General features: G+C 40.7%; 1 protein-coding gene across 4 annotated transcripts in view; it reads left to right on the top strand.

Annotated features, from left to right (window-relative positions):
• CSNK1G3 (casein kinase 1 gamma 3) overlaps positions 1-23791 on the top strand; it is a 138913-nt gene that overhangs the window by 22122 nt on the left and 93000 nt on the right. For all 4 annotated transcript variants that reach the window (XM_024193382.1, XM_029911704.1, XM_029911705.1 and 1 more), the window contains exons 2-3: positions 4993-5423; positions 10325-10365. In XM_024193382.1, the coding sequence (XP_024049150.1) occupies positions 5246-5423; positions 10325-10365 (219 nt within the window). In that variant the 5' untranslated portion in view covers positions 4993-5245. The remainder of the gene's footprint in view (positions 1-4992; positions 5424-10324; positions 10366-23791) is intronic.

Genomic DNA, 23791 nt, shown 5'->3' with positions numbered 1-23791 from the left:
GACTTCGTTTACCTCTGAGTGCTCAGCACTTCTGAAAATCAGACCCCTGTGTCTCAAGTGAAGCACCTAGAAAATATAGAACTCACAGTTAGTGATTACCTCTGAAAATTTTGATTTGAATGACTTGACTAGCATCACATAGGAACTCTCTGACACAAGCAGGGTTAGAATGCAGTTCTCCAGGGCATCATTGAATGGCCGTCCTTTTTCTTCCTGCAGTCCTCTGCCTAAATCAGTACATACTTGCCAGCTTCTGCAACAAATAAAGCCAGGGGTCCTACAAATGAGACTCCCCTTCACAACAAAACCCTGATTCATCCCCAGAGCAGGTTTATTCTGTACATCCCTGCTAGCCTCAAAGACTAGAATCCAGAACCTGTTCCACTGAAAGAGAAAATATTGCTGTTGGTGGTGGCTACACATGTCTAGCTATGAAGCAGATGTTCAGGATTAAGGCTCTTCATACAAATATGCACCCTGTTAAAAAGCCTTAATTAAATAGTTAAAATGAATTTCCCACCTTAGTCTTGGAAATGTTACTTACTGGACTTCATCTATACTCCCATTGTCTTTAACACAGCCACTGGAGTCCCCATGGCGCTGTCCTCCACTATCTCATTGCCAGTCATGCTCCCCACACATCTCTGCTCACTTTTCATGCCCTGCCCATGCTACTCAGCTGCAAAAACTGTCTCTCTGGATTAATAATGCTATGTGCTAAGCACAGCTGGTGATTGAGGTAGGCACTCCAGTATCAAGAAATACCAAGATGAGGTTATGCTAGTTTAAGGAAATACATTTTAAAATTACTTTGAATATATTCAAACGGATCTATTTTGTATGTGTGTGAAGGTTCCATGACTATCATGTATCAAAGTTTCTATGTGTTTCTGTATGGATCCCACTGCAGATGTGCATGTGCCTCATACATATGAGCTCAGAATCTTTAGCATAGTTTTTCCTTTAATGCTCCAGTGTGAAAGCATAAATTGCAGAGTGGCTGCACCCTTCTTCAATACCTTCTTACTCAGGGGTTCTCAAACTGGGGGTCGGGACCCCTCAAGGGGTCGCTGGCTGTCACCCTCCACCCCAAGCCCCACTTTGCCTCCAGCATTTATAATGGTGTTAAATATATTAAAAAGTGTTTTTAGTTTATAAGGGAGGGTCGCACTCAGAGACTTGCTGTGTGAAAAGGGGTCACCAGTACAAAAGTCTGAGAACCCCTGTTCTTCTTGTGGTAGTGGGACAGAACCTGGGCTGTGCTTGACTCTCACAGGTGTTTGTCCAAGCTCCAATTTTGCCTGAAGAAATACTCTGCACTTCTGTACTTCTTTTTTGTTGAATGTTCTCCCCCCCCCCCCCAAAAAAAAAGTAATAGAAGAGAGAAAACGGGGAAACCTCCTGTACGGCAAGGTAAAGTAGTACAATCATTAAAGGCAGACGCTAAGTCTTGGGGGTTTAAACTCTGGCCTGCCATGCTATCTTGATGGTCTGGGCATCTTGGCTACAGGTATGATACATCCCTAAGAAGGTCGAGGTGACCACCAAAGATATGCTGTTCAAGGGGATGGAACCCATTCTGCCATTCTGGTAACAGTCCCCTCAGAGGCAGAGAACACTATTTTTCCCCCAGACTCGTTATTCAGACTAACCATCCTGGAGGCAGTGACTACAGTACTCTAGAAAGGTGTCAGTCATCCATGTACACCCAATTCTATTTCAGACTCAGTAGGTTTCCTGTGACTGTCAGGAGCCATGCTAAGACCAGGATCCTACAGTTGACTTTTTGGAAACTCTTTCCCCCTCTTCTATTGGACTTGGGCAGAGATTTTGGCTAACAAATGGGTACTAGACATTGTTACCCATGGCTACGCCATCCAATTCCTTTCCATACCCCTAAACCCTACTGCCCCCCCATCTCTTTTTAAGGATCCTTCTCATGAGAGCCTTTTACAAAAAGTAGCATTGTAGCTCAATCTTGGAGGAATTGAAGATTCTGAATAGAGGGCAAGGATTTCTTCTCCAATTGTTTCCTCTTCCAGAGAAGAAAGGGGCACTTTGTCTTATTCTATATCTGAGGAGACTCAACAAATACATATGCCACCTCAGATTCAGGGATGGTAACACTTGAGAGGTACCACCCTTATTGATGATCAAAGCTTATTCAATCAGAGTCCAAGCAACCTCCTCAGTGTGTTTCCAAAATCTGCAGGGCTGTGACGTGGAGAAAACTGCTCACACTTGTAAAGCACTGGACTTGGCTGCTAGATCTGATGCTAGATTTGGGAGAACAGTGCTCAGGTCTCTGATGCAGCTGGTACTCCACATTACTGCCATACTGAAGAGGACACTGCTTGCCAGTCATCTACAGTGGGACCCACACTGACACATGCTTGAAGAAGAGAATGGTTACTTTTACCCTACAGTAACTGTGGTTCTTGGAGATGGAGATGTAGTTAGTGTGGATATTGTAACCCTCCAGACCCACGTTTGGAGTCCTCAGCTAACATTGACTTTGAATTATGAGGAAACTGAGGGACAGTTGTGGCCACTCCACCCTTTATGCTTGTGCATGGGAGCATGAGGAGGCACAGGTGTATGCGTGACCCTGACGGACATGGCTGTGCAAAAGATTGAGCTCCGTGGCGTGAGGCAATTGCGTGCCCGCAGTGACTAAAATATCTCAAAGAACCACAGTTTACTATAGGGTAAGTAATCATTCTTTCCTTTGTCTATGACAAGTGCTTGGCACATACTTTGTTTAGGCAATAGAGCAGGGGTCGGCAACCTTTCAGAAGTGGTGTGCCAAGTCTTCATTTATTCACTCTAGTTTAAGGTTTCGCGTGCCAGTCATACATTTTAACGTTTTTAGAAGGTCTCTTTCTATAAGTCTATAATATATAACTAAACTATTGTTGTATTTAAAGTAAATAAGGTTTTTAAAATGTTTAAGAAGCTTCATTTAAAATTAAATTAAAATGCAGAGCCCCCTGGACCGATGGCCAGGACCCAGGCAGTGTGAGTGCCACTGAAAATCAGCTTGCGTGCCGCCTTTGGCACACGTGCCATAGGTTGCCTACGCCTGCAGTAGAGTTTACATAGCCTATCTAGTGGGGGTGTTGGATTGAATTTGTTGATTGTGTTTGAGGCATTTCTCCAGTTTCTATAATGAGATGTGGTTGAAGCTGGTGATAAACGAATCATGTTCTGCCAGTTCCTCCTTTGCTTCCCTCCACCCCCCAAAAATAAAACACTGTTATCTTAGCTCTCCAACAGTTGCTCCAGACAACCTGTGGCAAAAGACATGAACAGGAATAACCTTGCAGACTATACTTAAATGCTGACCCAAAATGACCTTATGCCTCTATGGTGGTATGAAGAGTTGTCCAAATCCTTTTGGGCTTTTCTGAATGAAGCAGAGACCCACTCTGAGTATCTAATGTTTTAGACAAGCAGATTGGAAATAGGCCTTTGTTTTATTCCTGGTCCCAAAGGATGCTTTTTATATCTTCAAAGGTACTCTTGAGAGTTAGGTTATCTGGTATCTTCCCCAAGCTGTCCATGTCTTATGTACTTCTCTCTGAGTTGACATGGTCAGCCCAATTGCTGATTGATTAGTGCTTAAAGCCACCAGTTAAGATCATATCAGAAACAACCATGATTTTATTGGCAGAGGTCAACAGTCGGGAGGGCATTCTCCCTTGCACTCTTGTACTTTCTAGGCAGGGAACGGCAACTTGGCTCTTTCTTTCTGTACTTGCACTTTGATTTTGTAGCATCATGATAGTTGTCATGTTGATTTAGTGTAACAGAATATAGTATTACTTTTTGTATATGCCAGAAGCAGATGAAAAATGTGACATCTGTTCTGCTAAAATGGTGTTTGTTTGAAAATGAGGTAAGTTAAACAAAGAACAATATTCCAAAAACAATGTGTTTTAGAATGATATAGTTATAAATTTTGCTTTAAAAAGAGACATCTTGAGTTTAACTTCCAGGTAATCCTAACATTTAAAATAGAGTATATGTCAAAGGATATTGTTAAATAGTCTTGGGACCAGAATTTGACTGTCTCTAAGATTGTTGGAATGTGATGGGTAAATGTCATCTGAACTTTGGGGTTTTTAAATGACTTTTATCAAGTGATTCAAATAGCAAACAATAGCTGCCATTCATGTAGGGCCTAAATAAAGTCCTTTTTTGATCCTTCTACTGGACTTATGGCAGCAGTACACTAACACATAATATCCCTTTTGATGAAATTCTTGTTCGAATAGTGCCTAAGCAATGAAGTGAATTGAACCAAAAAAGTGTGTGATGACAAAACTATTCCTTTAATAATAATTAATAATAAAAGATAAAGCTGGTAAGGAAATAGGTTTTATTTTCAAAGCAGACGATACTAGAAATAATGGAGAACAATATATTAAAAGTACTTGGCACTCTTTGTTAAGCGTTATCTTATTTTTGATGCTTAATGTGTCTTACCATTCAGAAAAAGGAAAAGAAATGTGTAGTTTTGAATCTTTTTTTTTTCCTTTTAACTTGAATGAGTTTATCAGCTTCAGAGAATGAGTGTATATGGTGTTTGCCTGAAGTGCTATCAGTTGCTTATAACTTTTGAGAAATAAGTAAATTTCTTCCCTGTTCAAAACTGGCATAACTGATTTTGAGATTTTTATGGACATTCTTTAAATTACAGTATCAAGTTTGTACGCTAGATAGTTCAGGCTGGATATGTTTTTGCAAAAAGTAATGTATTACTTAACAATCTGTATTAAAATTCTGCTTTGATTTTTCTGCACAACTCCCATTGAAATCAGTGGGAGTTGCGTATATGAATCTGAGGGCAAAAATTAGTCACTGTGGTAATGTTGTGCGACAAGGGTATATTATAAAGTTCTATTTATTATACTTTAATCATGTGACACTACAGGAAGATATCTTGTTCCAAATATGTATACTCTGTTTAATTTTCTTTTTCATTTACAGAGTCTCTGTAAATCCTGCTGGTAGGATACACGCTGAGTATATATTTTGCTTCAAAGACTACCAAGGAAAACTATTTTGCGAATGGGATGAATATGCAGCCATTGACTACTTACCAACTACAATTTAGTGACTGATTAACCAGCTGGAGCATTTAACTAGTGATGTTTCCATTCTCACATTATCCCGTTTGAGTTTGCTTGTCTTGTTTAAAAAAAAATAAAAAAAATTCAAAGTGGAGTACCGTAAACTTGATATGGATGGTAAAAAGAAAGACAAGGACAAACCAGATGATAGAATGGCACGGCCTAGTGGACGTTCAGGTCACAATCCACGTGGCACTGGCTCTTCGAACTCTGGAGTGTTAATGGTTGGACCTAACTTTAGAGTTGGCAAAAAAATTGGATGTGGTAATTTTGGAGAACTCCGATTAGGTAAGACTGGTATTCCTTATTCCACTCTATCTAATTCAAGATGTACATGCAAACTAGAAATTCACAATATGTTTACCTTCCATATATACTATTTTTCCTATTACTCAATTTTTTTAGTGTTCCAGAGAACATCTTGGTTATCACACCTTTTTGAAATATTTTTTCTTACAGAATCACCTAGTTTTTAATGTGCGCTCTGTGTGTGTGTGTGTGTGTGTGTGTGTGTATAAAACAAGTAAATAATTTGGTTTAGTATGTCAATTGACGTCATTACTTTGTCTACAGTATTACTATGCTGAGCATGTGAACACTTTTGTTTCAGACTAAGTTAAATTCACAACTTTCTGACCCAAGGGAAGAATAAACAGAGATCTACGCTTATGTAAAATAGACATCTTGTATATTTAAGCACTTATATTAAATAGTTGAGTTGAACATTATCAAGGTTGCAATGTTTAAAAGTTATTTTATTTGCCTTAGGTACACTAATGGGTATCAATTTTAAAAATCTAGCTAAGTAAAATTGTTCGGTTTTGTACAGTAGCCTTTGTTTTCTAGGTATCTCAGGTTGAGTTTGCCTATGCAGTTAGTGCAATACTAGTATTAAAAAAAAAAACAAAAACAAAAAACCATTTTGTGCTCAGCCGTGACACAAGTATGCACTCTGTTTGACACTTGCATCTGTTTTCAGATGGGTTGATGTTCAGGCCAATTTATTTTCTGAAGAGTACCATGGAATACAGACAATCTATGAAAAATCACTGCAGGGCAGAATAGGGGACCACAGTTTAACTTTTGTCATGAGGAGGATAGCTTCTCTAACAATATCCAACCCTTGTAAAGCACGTTACTCTGGGCACTGGTTTAAGTCCAAGAGTGCATTTTTCTCAATGTTTTCGTTTTCCAATGTGCTTATTCATACTAAGAGCTTATAAACTTCTAGATTATCCAGTGACTTAACTGCAATTCAGATATGTTACTATTTTTTCCCCTTCCTTTTTCGCGCACTCAGCAGGAAACACTATGTGTTTAGTTGCGTTCTAATCATTTGTGGCTGTAATAAAACTGATAAAATAATATTGAGGGTCTAAATTTGTCCTCGTACCTATGAAGTTCAGAATTTAGGCTATAACTCTATCTTTAACTTCTCTTTTTGCTAGATTTTTTCCAATGGATTTCAGACATAGTATGAACTAAATTGAACCAGTGTATTAACTCTCTTAAATACCATTTGTTAAGACAACCATAAGAAATTCAGGAAGTTTATTTTTTCAGACATTTCATAACAGAACTTATTTTTATCTGGTCTCTTTTCCTTTTCTGATAAACACAGAAATGAGAAATAAATTCTGTGAAATTTGGCATAGCCTATAGGAGCCTGTTATCTGTCATGTAAATGTATATTTATTATTGTATATCTGTTTTGATATATTTTTACAAGGTTTTGGTTTTCCTAGTAAGTAGAATGGAAGCAGGGAGAAATAGACTCAGTACTTGTAAGTTTTTACTTTGCTGCTTGTGGTGATTGGGATTTCCTAAGTGCGAAAGCAGCTGAAGGTAATAGAGAAGTCAACTTCTATCTCAACAGCTCAACTTGCAAGTGTGCATAACATGCAAAGTTAGCAGTGGATAATCCGCTGATTTTAAACATAGATGAGTATTGAGAAGGAAACTAAAAAACCCCATCAGCTGCACTCTGTGAGCGGTACTTATCAGAATGTATTGTATAAAATCATTTAAATTTGTAGATCATTCACATTAAAAGTTACGATTAAAATTAGATTAGTCATAGACTCTGTTTTAATTTAAAACAAAAGCCTATGATTATTTGACACTTAGAATTTTGCATGTGTGAATGTGGTGATAAATAATTTAGGCCCCAATCCTACAAAGACTTATGCATGTGCTTAATGTTATGCATCTCAATGAAATTACTTACAAGTCGTAAAGTTGAGGCACATACATATATCTTTACAGGATTGGAGTCTTAATGTAGAGCAACAAAGTTAAGACCTGGGATAAATGGGAGACTATTAGATAGAACAGTGGTTCTCAAACTTTTGTATTGGTGACCCTGGTTACACAGCAAGCCTTTGAGTCGACCCCCCCCCCCCTTATTAATTAAAATAACTTTAAAAAAAATATATTTAACACTATTATAAATGCTGGAGGTGAAGCAGGGTTTGGGGGTGGAGGCTGATAGCTTGTGACCCCCCGCCCCCATGTAATAACCTCATAACCCCCTAAGGGGTCACGGCCCCCAGTTTGAGAACCCCTGAGCTTAGCAACAACTTGGAAGCTATTGTGGTCTGTCCATGCTGGAGAAAAAAGATGTTGGCCTATCTTTATGATGGCTTATAGTGGTTGGTGACATGGTAAATTGATCAGGACATGCAAGCGTATGAACAGACACGCTGGATGTATTTAAGTGGTAGGCCACAACTGGATTAATTTAACACTGGGCAGTGTGCCCACTCCCCTGCTCTCATATACCAGGCATTTAACTGGTTCTACTGTGTGATGACAGGGCTCCCATCATATAACCCATCATGTGGGGTAGATTCTCTTGGGTTTCTGCGCACTTTGGAATCTTCTCTCCCCCCTCCCTATGGGTGTGGGGAGTAGAGGTTACCAAGAGGGAAATCTCAGTCCACAAAGACTTCAGGTCTCCCCTCCTCTTACAGGCACATGGTCCACCAGCAAAATTCAGAATCTTACTGACTTTTGGGAACTGGGGCTTTTAGCCTTTGTAAGCACTAGACACTGTGTTCAAGTTGCAACAAACTATACAGTCTTATTTTTCTTAATAGGACTTAATTTGCAGTTCCTATTGTTTTCAACTCAACCGTGCCTCCATGATGCTATGAGGGAAAACTTATGTTGCTGCTGCCTATAACCGATGGTACATCGTGTGCCTAAAGAGAGGAATTAACTCTCCAGAGCTGTAAAATCTGATGCCTTTTAGAAGTTCAATATATTTTATAATGTCACAATTGACTTGAATTTTTAAATTTAATTTGAGTCAGTTTTCTGATAGAACACCCTATAATTAGTTGTCAAAACATTTTTAGTGGAGAATTAAAAAATTCAGTACTGTCAGTCAACAAAATAGTGAAAATGTGCATCTTACAGCATTTTGTATATGAAGTAAAACTGAAAAAAGTGAAATAATTCTGTGGTCTTTTCGCCATAATAACCATCCAAGTTTGTTGTATTAATAGTTAGTACAAAATTTTCCTGATTTGAAATGCGGTTTTTCAAATTGAGGGTATCTTTAAAATAGCAAACTCCTCCCCAGTAAACCTCCCTAAAATATTGGCAAAAGGTTGTTTTATGTGTTAACAATGAGCTTTTACCCTCTTTTATCTTAACTCTGTTAAAATTTTTCATGACAAAACTGCAACCCTTGTTAGTTTACCTCATGCAATTGGCTGATACTCATCTTTTAAAACAAACCCCAAATCTGAAATTATTTGCACTAGTAAATTTTACTGTCTCAGTATCATGGCTGTGGACTTTTTCTTCAAGCATGTTTTTCCGTGAAATGAACAGTAATCAAATGCACCCCTTTGTTCCACTTTTAATACCAATTTTTCAGACTCTTTTTTTTTCTCTCACCACCTCTTCGCTCCATCTCAGTGTTTTTACTTTCCTCCTGTCTGTTCAGTTTCTAACTTTCCTTTCCCAAATAGCAACAAAGATGTTAGGAACTGGTGCTAACTAACAAGATAAAGTCACTGAGGGCCACAGAATAGCCTTGGAATCCTGCAGTGCTTTCTGTACAATTGGTCAGTGACCCATATTGTGTCTCAGCAAAATTTCCAGCTTTTGATGCTCTTCAGGGCATGTTCTGTGTGAAATTCATTCTCTTGATAATACAGTATTAAAACCATTAAATTCACTGCTTTAAATCTATACCACTAAAGTTTAGCAGCTTAGTTAAATATATTTTTAAAGAAATAGCAAGAGGAAAGCTAGCTTTAAAAAAATCTAAACCTCCACTGAGTTACAAATCACTGAAAATGGGAGTTAGTAGAGCACAAATGTACCCTTTCTTGCAGTTAACTTCTTTTTGAGCTTTCTGTTTGAACAGTGCATGTTTTGTTTAATTTGTTTGCATTGATTTTTCTTTCCTGTGCAACCTACAGTTTTCTTATTTGAAAAAAAAATCCATATTAAATTGTAATCAAAATGCTTAAATCTGATTTAAAATTATAACAGCATTTGATTTCCTTAATCTAGGCATGCATAACACTGATGTGTTCTTCAGACAGGCTTACTTGTTTCATTAATTTTCTGTATTTCACTAGCAATTAAATATTTTCTTACTGTGTTGAAAACATTAATTGTTTTTTTCCCCCTGTGATTGTATCTATTCAGTCATGTATTTAACAGAGATAGGCCTGGAATTTTGGATTCAAAGTAAACAGTAGCAAATCTTGTTAGTTGTGTTAATGAGTAAGTTTTATAGCTGTTTCTGCTTTACTTGGGGTCTGCCAATATTGACACTGCGAATTTATCTTTGATAAAATACACTTCAAAATCAATTATGTATTAAGTTAAAGGAATATTTCAATTTAATTGTTGAAATCACTCTTTTGTCAACCTGTTGGGTAAATTGCCATTCATTCTTTGGTCATGTGTTAAGGTCATGTGTTACTTCGGTGCAATGAAAGCACAACATAGGGTGCTATTTAGGCTGGTCACAAGCCTGAGTGTTACTTTGTCAATAAACTCTTTGGCAAGTAGTGTGTTTAGTTGCTGAAGCAAATAGCCATAGTGGAGCCTCATTAATGTTTAATGTGGATGTAGTTTTTGGCAAAAGGGATTTCTTTCAATGCTGTGTCTTTAAAAGCAACTCCCGGCAGAATCTGACATTCTTGTTTTTGTCTTTCTTTAAGGAAAAAATTTGTACACAAATGAATATGTGGCAATTAAGCTGGTAAGTTAATATTTTTTGTATTCAGACTGACTTTTCTCAATATTTGAGATGTGAATTTGGTTAGAAATTTACTTTCAAATAATGGTTTATTTATATGCAACTAAGTCTACTTTCGTGTATTACCACTGAATTATACTAGTTTCAACTGTTGTCACTAGTTTCATGGGTGAACCAGACTGACTTCTATTTTAGGAATCTGTCCACCAATCATACCAGGTGGATTCCTCTTTCCTGCAATAGCAGTAGAGGATTGAAAAATGTGACCTCAGAGGAAAGCTCCAGAAATTCTGCTTCTGTCCAGCAGGAGAGCAGCAGTGGAGAACCTGGATGACTATTTTTCCAATTAACTCCACCCCCAACTTTTCAGTTTATCTTGTCTGTCATCATTGCTATTCTTGCTTCTCATTGTGAACAGGTAGCTGCCTTTTAATTACTGAGATATCTGTAGAATGTGAGATATTTGATGTAATTTACTAATGAATGCTTATAATTTTCATATCAGATGTGATGTGCTTATGACCATGACATTCTTTCCCAAACCACATTTTAAGGGCTTGTCTGCATGAGGGGTTTAATTCATTGCTTTTTGCTGTCAGGTAACGCACTTTACAGAAGCTGCAGTAATAGCTTTCACCCAAGGCACTGTAGCCTCTGTCAACACTCATCACCGTGTACACTCGGCAGTGATTTGCTGCGAACTGCGCGTATGGCACTCTGTAAAAGTGCTCCTTTGCTTTGCTGTTGAGCAGTGTGCATTCTGGGATTTTTTTCACTGTGTTTTGTGGGATGCATAGCAGGGCTGGTTCTGATTATTTTTTAAAAATCCTGTGATTCATTTGTCTCCGCCCCTGCCTTTTTTAAAGGTTGGTAGCACCATTTTTGAATTGCTGTGGGGCAGCTTGGGCCCAAAAATGCTTGGCGCCAGTATGCTGGCAACCTTGATATATGCATAGCCTGCTTGGGCTGTATTTTAACACACACAGCTGGATGAATTCAGTTTTGAATTTTGCCTGACACACTATCAAGCAGACAATGTGGCAGCAGCTCCTCCATCAGCAGGAGGATCTCCAGTAGTGGCAGAACAAGGAAGTGACCAGGGAAGACACTGAGCAACTGAGTAGAGGACCAGTTCCTGGAGCAGCTTCACAGCATGCGGCACTACTTCTGGGCTTGGAAAACTAGCATGGATTGGTGGGAAATGATTGTTCTGCAGATCTGGGATGACCAGCATTGGTGAAAGAATTTCTGGATGGGGAAGCCAACCCTTTTGGAGAGATGTGCTGAACTGACCCTGCAGCTACAGCAGCAGTGTACCAACTTGCAGTGCCCCGTACATGTGGACAAGCTTCATACCCATTGGGGCCATTGTCAGGCAGGTGTGTGATGCCATGGAAAAGGTACTGCTCCCCTTGGTTATAAAGCTTGATAATGCTCAGGAGGTTATTGATTTTTGTACTCATGTGATTCTCAGATTGTATTGGGACAACTGATGGGGACCCATGTGCCTCTTTGCCTCCTCTTCCCCTCCCTGAGTCACGGCTCAGAATTCATAAATACAAAGGGGTATTTCTCCATGGTGCTCCAAGGGCTTGTTGACTGCCATTGCAAGTTTATAGACATAACTTCAGGGTGGTCTGGAAGAGTTCACAGTGTTAAGATCTTTTGCAATTTAGGTGTATTTAAATTAATAGAAATAATACTCCCTGGCCCTAGGAATAGTGTGGACATTTCCTCCAGTTTTATCCTGGGAGACCTGGCTGACCCTCTACTTCCCCTGGTTAGTGAAGCCATTCATAGAAGCATAGGACTGCAAGGGACCTCAAGAGATCGTCCAGTCCCCTGCACTCAAGGCAGGAGTACATAATAACTAGACCATTCCTGATATGTTTGTCTAATCTGTTCTTAAACACCTCCAATGACAGAGATTCCACAACCTCTCTAGGCAATTGGTTCCACTGCTTAATTGCCCTGACAATTAGGAAGTTTTTCCTAATGTCCAACCTAAATCTTCCTTGCTGCAATTTAAGCTCATTGCTTCTTGTCCTGTCCTTAGAGAGCAAGATTTTTTCACAATCCTCCTTGTAACAACTTTTTATGTACTTGAAAACTGGTATCATGTCTCCCTTCAGTCTTCTCTTCTGCAAACTAACAAACCCAGTTTTTTCAGTCTTTACTCAGATTATTATTTTCTAGACCTTTAATCATTTTTGTTGCTCTCTTCTGGACTTTCTCCCATTTGTCCCCATCTTTTCTGAAATGTGGCATCCAGAACTGGACGCAGTACTCCAGCTGATGCCTTAGCGTGGCGTAGAGTGGAATAATTACTTCTCAAATCTTGCTTACAACATTCTTGCTAATGCATCCCAGAATAATATTTGCTTCTTTTACAACAGTGTTACATCATTGATTCATATTTAGCGTGTGATCCACTATAACACCTACATCCCTGTCAGCAGTACTCCTTCTTAGGCAGTCATTTCCCATTTTATATTTGTACAATTGAGTGTTTCTTCCTAAGTGGAGTACTTTGCATTTGTCTTTATTTAATTTCATTCTGTTTACTTCAGACCATTTCTCTAGTTTGTCCAGATCATTTTGAATTGGCTGCTTAGAAGGTAGGAACTGTTAACTACTGTCTCAATAGTTGCAGAAAGACAGATGAGAATGCATCTGGCTGTTGGAAAGGAATATGGCTTTGTTTGTGGAATAGACTAGAAACAGCAGAAAAAAAAATCCCAAATGTATTTTCCACAATATTTGTGAGTGTAAGGGAGAAAACCTTATCAATGGGTGGGAGGAGGCGATGCAGAGATTTGCTCAGCCACTTGAGCAGCCAGCGAAGTGTCCAGGACAAAATGCAAATAGCGAGGGTGATATTGTCAGGGATTGCTCTTATTTTGAACCTCAGGCCTGAAATTGCAAAGCTGTATTGTATTGTTTTATGGGTGTTGAAAATGCAGTGTTGTGGCAGTTCCCATTGCACCTTGTGTGTTTGCATGCATGTGGTTGCAAACCGTGATGAATTAGTGCAAATGTAATTATTTTCTGTGTAAAATGAACTGTTGACTCCTTTAAAATTATATTTGTCAGGTTGTTTAATAAATGTATTACGTAACAATTATCTAATGACAAATAACCTTTTCATTAAATCAGCAGTGAAACAAAACAGTAAAGTGCAGCAGTTCAATGCAGGGAACAATACCAGGAACAGGGGCACTTAAAGTCACAGCCGAGTAAACAGCTTGGCTCTGCTTCTTCTGAAGTGGAGTGCCAAGGCTCAAAAGTTACCTGGGATGATAGAGGGCTCAAAAAAGGGGGTGCCAGGTGCCCTGTTCTCTGTGCCTTGAGCTGGTGTCCGGGAAGGGAATGGCTTCTGGGAGCAGTTCTGTCGGAGTATAGTGGGGAAGAGTTGTTCCCAGTAGCCAGTGTTGTCCGTGGCCTACATAACTTGGCTAGATGCTGGTTTGCAGTATTGTATTGCCTGCTGCCCTAATAGTAACATGCACTACAACAGGGCCTTTTGGCTTCCTATCTTCTCCAGGAGTTGCCTCTGTCATCTGCCATGGCAGTGCAACTGCCATGCTGTCCTTTGCCACTACAGTGAACTCCCTGGAGAGCTCCTTGTCAGATTCACTCTCTGTCCTCAGATACTGCCTCCAGCTCTTTTCTCTTCTCTTCTCTTTTTTATTTTTGTTTTTGTTTTGGGGTGGGGTGGGGTGGGGAATGGAGACTCTAATGATATCTATGAACATTTTGTCATGAATTTTCAGTTTTCTTCCCCTCAGGTTTGCCAGCCACTGAGCCATTGACAAGGGCCTTGTCTTTGAGGGTCTGGCCAGTGCAGGTGCTGTAGCTTTGGGGTATTTAAAAAATGAGAAGGGAGTATTATTCATATTCTAGAGAGGCTGTGATAGCATTTTTATGCATTTCTGGCTTTACTTCCCTGAGATTCTTCCAAGTCTTGGGGGAACCTCTGAGATAGTAAGCAGTGTGTGCATTGGGAGCTGGGAGTCCTGGTGCCAGTGGTGAGGAACACAGAGCTCACCATCATCACGCCGAGAGCTAGAATCATGCAGGAGAGGACCCTGAAGGATGCCATCTGCTGCCAATATGTGGAAAACCTGAAACAGAAGCCAGACCCCAGGGCAAGGCCTTTGAGGTGACATGCAAGTGGGACACCAGCAACCACTTCGTCCCTGGGGGCAGCTTCACCTGATTTGCCGACTGGAGGTTCATCCACCGGGCCCGGCTCAACTGTGTCTCGCTGAACGGAGCCGTCCACCACAGGATTCAGGACAAGCGATGCAGGAAGTGCAGCTATGCCAATGAGACACTACCCCACGTCCATAGGGAAAGTCGCCGTGAACTCCACCGTTCTCGGAACCGACAGCCAACTGCGATTGTCATAACCAACAAGGACTGGAAGAAGAACATCATGGTGGACATCACAGTACCCTTTGAAAACAGGACCCCGGCTTTCCACTACTCCCAGTCTCAAAAGCTGGAAAAATATGCCCCTCTGGCTGACACCCTGAGAGCTGGGGCTACGAAGTCCAAATTCACGTGCTGGTTGTTGGAGCCCTGGGTGCATGGGACCCCGGTAATGAGCGAGTGCTGAGAGAATGTGGAGAATGTGAATGTGGAGTCGATCGACGCTATGCTCGGTTGATGCGGCAACTCATGGTGTTGGACGCCATCAGGTGGTCAAGGGACATCCCTGCCAGGAGGGATGAGCTGGAGTGCCGATGAGAAGCGCAGCCGGGAAAGTAACTCAAATACTTTCCTGATGGACTGTTTTTTGTGTGTTTTTTTTCCTCTCTAAATGGAGGGAAATTTTCTTTCCTAAATTCTCAATTACTGAGGGACAATCTTCACTCATTGCTATATTTTGCTTTCCGCCACCAACTCTCTGTATAACTTTTTTCATGAGTAATGTACCTGAATGCATGAATGCTAAATATCTAAACTGTATTCTTTAATTCATTCGCCTACATTTGGGTTATTGCTGATTATGCATTATATGTAGCTTTTGACTTTAAAAACAAACTTTGTATTTGTGAATGATCTAAGCACTACAGTGGAGTCGCATCATAGGCGCATTTAACTTACGCGATTTTAACTATACGCGCTCGGCAAAACAAAAAAGAAGAGAAAAATAACAATTTAAATACTGTACCTGTAGTGCGGGCGATTCTGCCTACCATTCCACTCAATGAGCGTTTGACGTATGCGATTTTCGCCTTATGCGTTGACTTCAGAACCTAACCCCCGCGTAAGATGCGACTCCCCTGTATATCCAGTTGTACAGACACACTTTTTTCAACCTATATGTTATATAATTTTTTTAACATTAGCTTTAATAAAAATTTTATGCTGTGTGGCTTTGCTGTTGTGCCTTGGAGGACCGAGGGTAAGGGTGCAGGGAAGGGAAAAGAGGTCGGGATTGGGAATTGTGGTGGTGGTCTTGCTTTGCAGTTTTGCTGTACCTTGGAGGTGCTTATTTGATGTTGGAGGGGTTAGCAGGGAGAATCTGCATAACAAACAAGCTGCATAATAATTCCCTCTACATCACCAGAAGGCTGTACTGACTCTGGATGATATTGCACTGAGGCAGGTGACTAGGATGCAGAGAATGATCATATTCAAAAAGGCAAAGGGCAGACCAGGGAGATACACTGTGAAGTTATTCACTAAGATGGTCCCCCTAGAAGTGTTGTTGGAGTGGAAAGGAGTTGCAAACTATACCATTGGGGAAGGCTACGCAGCTATTCCTTAGTCTCCGAACAAAAAGTGAACAATTTCTTAGCCTTAGATTTTGCTTTCTTACCTGAAGTCATGTTGAAAGTACAGAGTAAATAGTGTTCTGCAATGATTGTTTGAAGCATTCACAGTTACCAATCTGTAAGAATGCATATTACTGGGCTTTTACAGGGGAGCTGTACTCTTTATAGTTTTGGGCATGAACTGTTGATGTCTATCTCATGAAAAAAGAATGCTTCTTTTCTTGTAATCAGTGCTTCATTAAACTTTTGCATTTTTCACAAAAGAATGTTTTCCTTATTTGATTCTGCTGTGGGATGGGGTGAGGGAGAGACTGTAGCAGTGCCATGCTGCTGGCTGCCATTTTGAGGTGGCAAATGGGGTTTGGAGCAGGGGTGGGGTGGTATTGGGTAGGACATCTGAGGGAAGGGAAAGGAGAAAAGAAAATATGTATATGGGCCATTTGCCTTCGAATGTGGGGGCCCAAAAATGTTAGGTAGTTGGGGCTTTAGCTTGAGATTGGAGGCCAATTACCTGGCTCGAGTAGCCACCATTTTGGAACAGTGAACGGGGGATGGCAAATGGACAGTTTGGGCTTAGGGTAGGAGGGAGATTTTGACCTCAGTCAGAAAGGCTTCTATCTCACATCAACCTACAATAGCTGCTGCTGTGGGGCACCCACCATGGAAACTAGTCTAGCATAATAACAAATTATAACTTAAATAGTACATTTTTTTGTTTTGTTTTAAAAAAGTACATGCAAAGGTTCCTCCCGTAGGATAAGCCTCAGTCCTTCTCTGGATTGCTGCCTGTGATTTAGGGTGTCTTGCTGGTGCTCCCTCGATGGGGCAGCAAGCTCCATTAGTTGCCTGGGTTGGGTGGTTATGTAGTTATGTAAAATCCTATTCAGCACCTTAAAAAAGGACAGATTACATGTTTCCTACTGGAGTTTTTTCCTGTTGTCCCTTATTTTAATGTAGGTGCTTCTGAGCTGTTTTGCTGTGTATCTGGCACTGTTCAGCATCCCGGCTGTGGCCCCTCATGGACATCTGCCCAGCAATGTCCACAAAAATGTCTTAATTGTGGTGGGTGGCTACAAGACTTTCCTGCACTAATGCTTCTGCCCAGATGGCAATGAGATCCAGGGTCTTGTAGGGCTTCTGTAGTATTGTTGCAGGGTATTGCAATAAACTGGCATCCAGGAGCGAATGGAGAAAATGGTGCTGTATGCCAGTTGTAAAAAAGAGGGGACAGAGCAGGGAAGGGCACAGAGCAGGGAAGGGCATGCAGGTAAACAGACAAGTCCGTAATGGTCACCTGCAAAGTGATGTGGGATAGCCATTGGTTGACTGTTAAAGTAGTTCTCAGCAGCATTCCGTGCACATGAACAATAGATGGGAGCAACTCACTTTGCAGCAAAGTTAGTTCATTTAGAAACAGGACTCTGGAATTTGCAATAAATTTGGAATCAATGCGCTATAATGAGTTGCATTGTATTATATGCAAGTATTTTCAGAGTGGATTAACTCAAAAAGCAGTGGATTAACACCCCCATGAAGAAGAGCTCTAAGTTTCAACCGTTATTTAAATTGAAGTTCTACTGTGCTTGCTTGTGGATGTGACTTAGGCCTTGTCTACAGTAAGGGGAAATTCGATCTTAGCAACTCAACTTGAGTTACATGAATAGCGTAACTCAAATCAACATAGCTTAGCTCTACTTACCGAGGGGTTCCGAGATGCTCTCCTGTCGACTCCCCCTACTCTTCTCGATCCGGTGGAGTACAGGAGTCGACAGGAGAGTGATCTGCGGTTGATGACCCGTTAAATCGACTGCCGATGCATCGGTCGCCGCTCGTCGATCCCCAGTAAGTGTAGACAAGCCCTAAGCTGTGAGTAAACCAATGATCGTTTCTATAATAATGAAGATATTTCAGAATGGATTGAGGTTTTTAAAAACAAACCAAACAAACAAACAAACAAAAAAACCCCTACAAACAATGTATGAAGGTGTAAAGCGCTGTAACTTTTATTGTGGATTTTATTTTATTGATGCCAGTTTATTGCAAAAAACTTGCATAGCTGTCTCTTGGCTCCACTAATGAATGCCATGGAGTTATTCCAAATCAGTTGTTGAATATTTTTTGCAGCACCTTATATAGTGAACATTCTGGTTATATAAAGTGAAATTTAGAATATGAAAACCTGAGTTGTAGAATAGTGAAACAAAAAATGGCAAGTATAAAATGTAAATGCTTTAAATATAATTATATAATAAGCTTATGAGAGGAACTTCTACCAAACTACTTGGTGATTAAGTCAGGGTTGCCAAATACAAAGTTCATTCCACAAGTAGGAACGGGTGTAAAAAACATCCCAAACTAACTTTGGGGGAAAAAGAGCAAAATTGTGTATCCTTATCTTAAATTAATTTTCCTTTTAAAATATGCCCGAAACTCTTTAAGTCCAGTACAAGTTGAGTTCTTTCTGTGTTCAAAATGTGATAATTGCTGAGGTAGTGTAATCACAATAAACCTTTATAGTGTCTTTTGCATGATTGGTGATTTTGGAACACTAATTATATGGTACTCCAGATTAAGAAAAATGTAAATCTGATACTGTTTGGTTCATTCATGGATTTTTTTGAGCAAGTTTCCACATTCATAAACATTGCCACTTTATGAATTATTTATAGAAATAGTTTAGTAATTTAAACTCAATATTTTATATTAATTTCATTCAGCCGCTGAAGTGATTGTGCTTTGGCAATTCAGTTTTAGCGTTTTGATTTGCTAATTCCTCTGAAGCTTACAACGGCATCACTTAAAGCTGTGTAGAAAGTGTTAAGAACCATTTTCAAATAACTTGTTTTAGAAGTTCTGAAAGAGTCCTACTACTGGTAAAGTCCTATTGTGTGTTACTACAATGTGCAAGACAGAACTATAATTACTTGACCACTTGAAGCAATGCAAAGGAAGTAGTGTGTTAACATATAATAAACTAACAAAAGGCAGGAAATTCAAAGTTAAGGCCAAAACTCTAACTCTCACTATTGTTGATGGGTATAGACACCTCTCGTGAGCATCCTCTTGTCCGAGTGCATGTGCCTGCACTTTCTCTCTGGCTTGCGGTGGAGTCTTCAGCAACTCAGCCCTTTGGGCAGAGTCTCACACAGTCTGTATGTGAGATAAAAATCAAACCCCTTCCACAGTATAAGTCCAACTGGGGGGCCTATCTCAGCACCCTCTGTAACGTCGCTTTATTTGCAGCTCTATCTCTGTGCTCGCTCCTCAATCAGTCCAGCAGGGCCTATCGCAGTACCCTGGTTCAATGGTCTCTCAGCCCCTTCTGGGCTCCCTCAAATTGTCCCCGCTCTGGTATAGAGTAGTGCCCCAGCTGGACCACTACAGTTCAGTTCCTCTTCCAGGGATGCATCAAAGTCCAGGCCACTTCGTCAGTAGTTGGCACGGGGGCCCTGGGCCTGCCCTACATAGACCCTAAAGATAGCAACCATCCGCCATGTCCCTTCTACTAAGCTGAGTCACTTCCCCATGGCCCCAGCACGTTCTTCACCCTTACCTCAGGGCCTGGCCCTTGTTGAATCCCAGCGGCCAGCCCAGACCTCCTTCTTGGCCTCTACTCCCTCCCCCCCACCCCCATCCCCATCCCCAATCTCTGCCAGTACTGCTCTGTCCGAGGTCCTGTAGCTCCCTCAGCCAGTCAGGCACACCATCCACATTCCTCCAGCAAAGAACTGAACTCCGCTCTGCACTTCAGCTCCTTTTATATGGGCTTGCTAAACCCGGTTTGACTGCTCCTTGCTGCCCCTCTCTGGCTGCATCCCACGCCACCACTCTAAGCAACTTGGAGGACTCTCTCCACTGCCCTTTTCTGGGGTGGGGTGTGGCAGGGCTGCGAGGTGTTCAGCAGCGGGACTCGGGGCCTAGTTCACCTCATTACACACTGATATTCAGGAGGGGATGGTGGTCTTGGCATGAAATGAGTTTTTAACTATGTGTAGTTTTATGCTTTAATTTTCACAAGGATGTTTTATTATGCTCTTTATGTAAGCAAAGAAAAAATTTGCAAACTTCAGTGTTTTTAAATGTTACATACATCATTGCACAACTGGTTAAATTAATTACTTATTTTAACCTTCTGAAACATCAGGTATTTGCACTCTCCTGCAAGCTACCTGTGGTTGACAGTAGCAGAAAGTGCTTTTACACCCACAGTCTCCTGACTTTAGGGATTCACGAATTTTTCATAGTGTGGACCACATCTTAATAGGTTCTCATGAGCAATCTCCTTTCCTGTTCAGAAATATATCATCACCTTCCTTCCAATTTATGATCCCCCATATCCCTGTATAAATTGCTGGAGTTCTTGTATGGGAAAAAAACTGGGTAAACATTTCATGTAGCTTTACTTTTCTGTAAACTCGGGCCTTACCTATACAGAATTTTTTTTTATAACCTGAGGTGTGAATTAAACAGATTGTTTCACTGGTAACCCAAAGATAAATATGCTCTTCTTATTCTGTCCCTGCCCCCCCCCCCCCATTATTTTAGTACTTGGGAAGAAGTTTAAATTTAAAACTGAAAAAAGCCACTCTTAAATCTGAATGTGTGTTTACTTGGGGGATTATATTGGTATAACTGGTCCTATGTACACAAAGCCTCAGTTTAAGATCTGAACATAACTAGCATCGCGTGACCAGCCAGTGCTCCATTGACCACAGTTTGGGAACATCTGAACTGTGCACTCCTTGTCTTGTTAACATTTTCATTCGTTTACTTTTATTTTATTATCTTGCAGTCCCTCTCTGGCAACCACATTTCCTTTGTTACCCTGCTATAGGTCATACTTCAGACTCTCCCACTCTTTCCATTATCTCCTCTTTTGCTCCCACAAAATGACCCTCTCTGCATGTTAAACCACCAACCAAATAAGCTTCCCCCAAAACCTTTATTCATAAACATCTATTACAGTTCATAACAAACATTCAAAAAAATAGACCCATCAATATAAATACACAACTACCTAAAGTAGTTTCCCACACTCAGTAGTTTTTCCTTTGCCATGCGGTATCTAAGCATACACCGTAAACTATTTAGGGCAGGCATTATTTTATCTGAAGAGCCAATGGAGCAATTTATGTAATAAAGTAATAGTAGGATATGTGACTTTATAGACCGGGGATAGGCAACCTATGGCACGTGTGCCGAAGGTGGCACGCGAGCTGATTTTTAGTGGCACTCAGGCTGCCCGGGTCCTGGCCACCGGTCCGGGGGGTTCTGCTTTTTAATTTAATTTTAAATGAAGCTTCTTAAACATTTTAAAAACCTTATTTACTTTACATACAACAATAGTTTAGTTATATATTATAGACTTAGAGAAAGAGACCTTCTAAAAACGTTAAAATGTATTACTGGCACGCAAAACCTTAAATTAGAGTGAATAAATGAAGACTCGGCACACCACTTCTGAAAGGTTGCCGACCCCTGTTATAGACAATTAGTCTGATACAGTATGGCAGATCCTCTGATTAGACTATGTTCTAGACAATTATTTTTTAAAAACTGAAGTTACACTAGTAGAAGAGGATTGCTACTTAATGCTCCACCAATCTGAAAATAATAATTCTTTCCATCACTAAATGAACAGATTGACAAAACGATTGAGAGGAAGTTCCTGCTATTTTGTCCTCAATAGCCTTGAATCCGTTTATTCAGTCTCTATTCAACCTCTGCAAGATATGATTTCCCAAGGAGAATGAAGAGGAAACAAAAGTGCTGTAGTGTAGTCTATCCCAGAAGTTGGAAGAGCCCTTTGGATCCAGGAGGCAGAAAGGACATTTAAGTTTTTAGAGATGAGATCATCAGTTATTGCTGCCCAGAATGATGATATACTGAAATATCTGCAGAGAGAACCTGGATTAATTTTTATTTTACACTTGTAAATACAGACAAAGTTAACAGGCTGATATGGTTCCTGGAATGAGTGGTCAACAAGTGTGATGACCCCTGTCTCCAGTGGGAATCTGCTCCCTGAAACCATCCTGCAGTCAGACTGGTGCATTGTTAGAATATACAAAAGAGACTGAAGGAATACAATGTAGCAACTCTGCAACAAGTAACAGTTACCATTGAACTGTGAGGCTGTAGTGGAGCTAAAAATTGTCGAAACAAAGTGATTTGCAGCCGAGTACTTTGACATTGTCATAGGACAATGTTTTACATAGATCTTGGGTCTTTGCTCTTATGACTAGGGTGAGCAACTGTCTTCTGCAGTGCTTAAATTCTTTTATCAAATTGTTATAGAAGGAAATGAATAAGGTAATGATATCTTGTTTCCTGGTGTGTTTTGTGTATACAAATTAATATGCAATAAAAACACAGCACTCATAAATATTTGTGACAAGTGTATCTGTTTAACATAGGAAAGTCTCTCTCATCACAACCTATATGAGCATCTCACAAAAGCTGTTCATATTCAAACAGCATTTCTTTGAGGTAAGGAACACTTCCTGTTTCTCAGATAGGGAACTGAGACAGAGATTAAAGTCGTGTAGTAAGCCTGCGGCAGAGCCAAGAGTTCAGCCTAGTCTTAACCACCAGACTGTCCTTCAGAAGGAGACACATTCTCATCTAGGGAAAACAAGGAACACTTCCCTTTGTGTGGCAACTTGAATATAATTTTAAAAATCCTGGCCCTGCCTGGATGTAAAACCCTGGATGACTCTTTTGAGAGAGCACAGTGTGCTGTTTGGATCCGTCAGCATTTGAACATCAAGAAAAAGTTAGGGTAGTGGTAAATACTTCAGCAGCCTACTCTAGTAAATCTCTGAGACTATAGTCCTAGGTCTTGGCGCAGGATGTCTTGAACAGCTCATAAAACAAATCACATTTTTCTGCTTTTAAATCTGGTGCTTGATTTCTTACTTAAGCATTCTTGTATGTAGTCAAAATTGTTCTTTATTGCTTTTAGACTATTAGTGCAAATTTTATTAAGATGGAGTTTAGATAGTAAAGAAAAACCTTCTTTACAATATTTAAATTCAAAGTTCAAGGACAAGGCAAGATTATCTTTAACTATGCTCTTGTATCTTACCAGTGATATCTGTTACAGCCAACTGTGTGTGTTCTCAAAATTGTTACCTATGGAAACAAAATACACTCTGTAGATTAGGGATCTCAAACTCAAATGACCACGAGGGCCACATGAGGACTAGTACATTGGCCCAAGGGCCGCATCACTGACCCCCACCCCCTGCTGCCCCTAACCCCCACCCACTCCACCCCTTCCATGAGGCCCCACCCCTTCCCTGCCCCCATTCCAACCCCTTCCCCAAAGTCCCTTCCCCAAACCCCGCCCCTGCCCTGCCTCTTCTCTGCCTCCTCCCCTGAGTGCGTAGCTCCCCGCTCCTCCCCCCTCCCTCGGCGGTGGGAAGCGCCTGGAGGTAGGCAGAGGAATGGGGATGCAGCGTGGGGGTGGGGGGGGCGGCGGGTGAGGGGATCTTGGTGGCCGCAGGAAATAACTTGGGAGGGCGGCGGGGAACTTGGCGGTCTGCAGCAAATAACTCGGGGGGAGCTTGGCGGGCCGCAGCCAATAACTCTGCGGGCCGCGTGTTTGAGACCCCTGCTGTAGATAATTCTGCATTGTCCTC

The sequence above is a fragment of the Terrapene carolina genome, unplaced genomic scaffold (assembly GCF_002925995.2).
Source record: "Terrapene carolina triunguis isolate 2854851 unplaced genomic scaffold, T_m_triunguis-2.0 Scaffold113, whole genome shotgun sequence".
NCBI classification, from domain to species: Eukaryota; Metazoa; Chordata; order Testudines; family Emydidae; genus Terrapene; species Terrapene triunguis.
The sequence above is the reverse complement of the archived record's forward strand: the minus strand, read 5'-3'. Positions and strand labels throughout refer to the sequence as shown.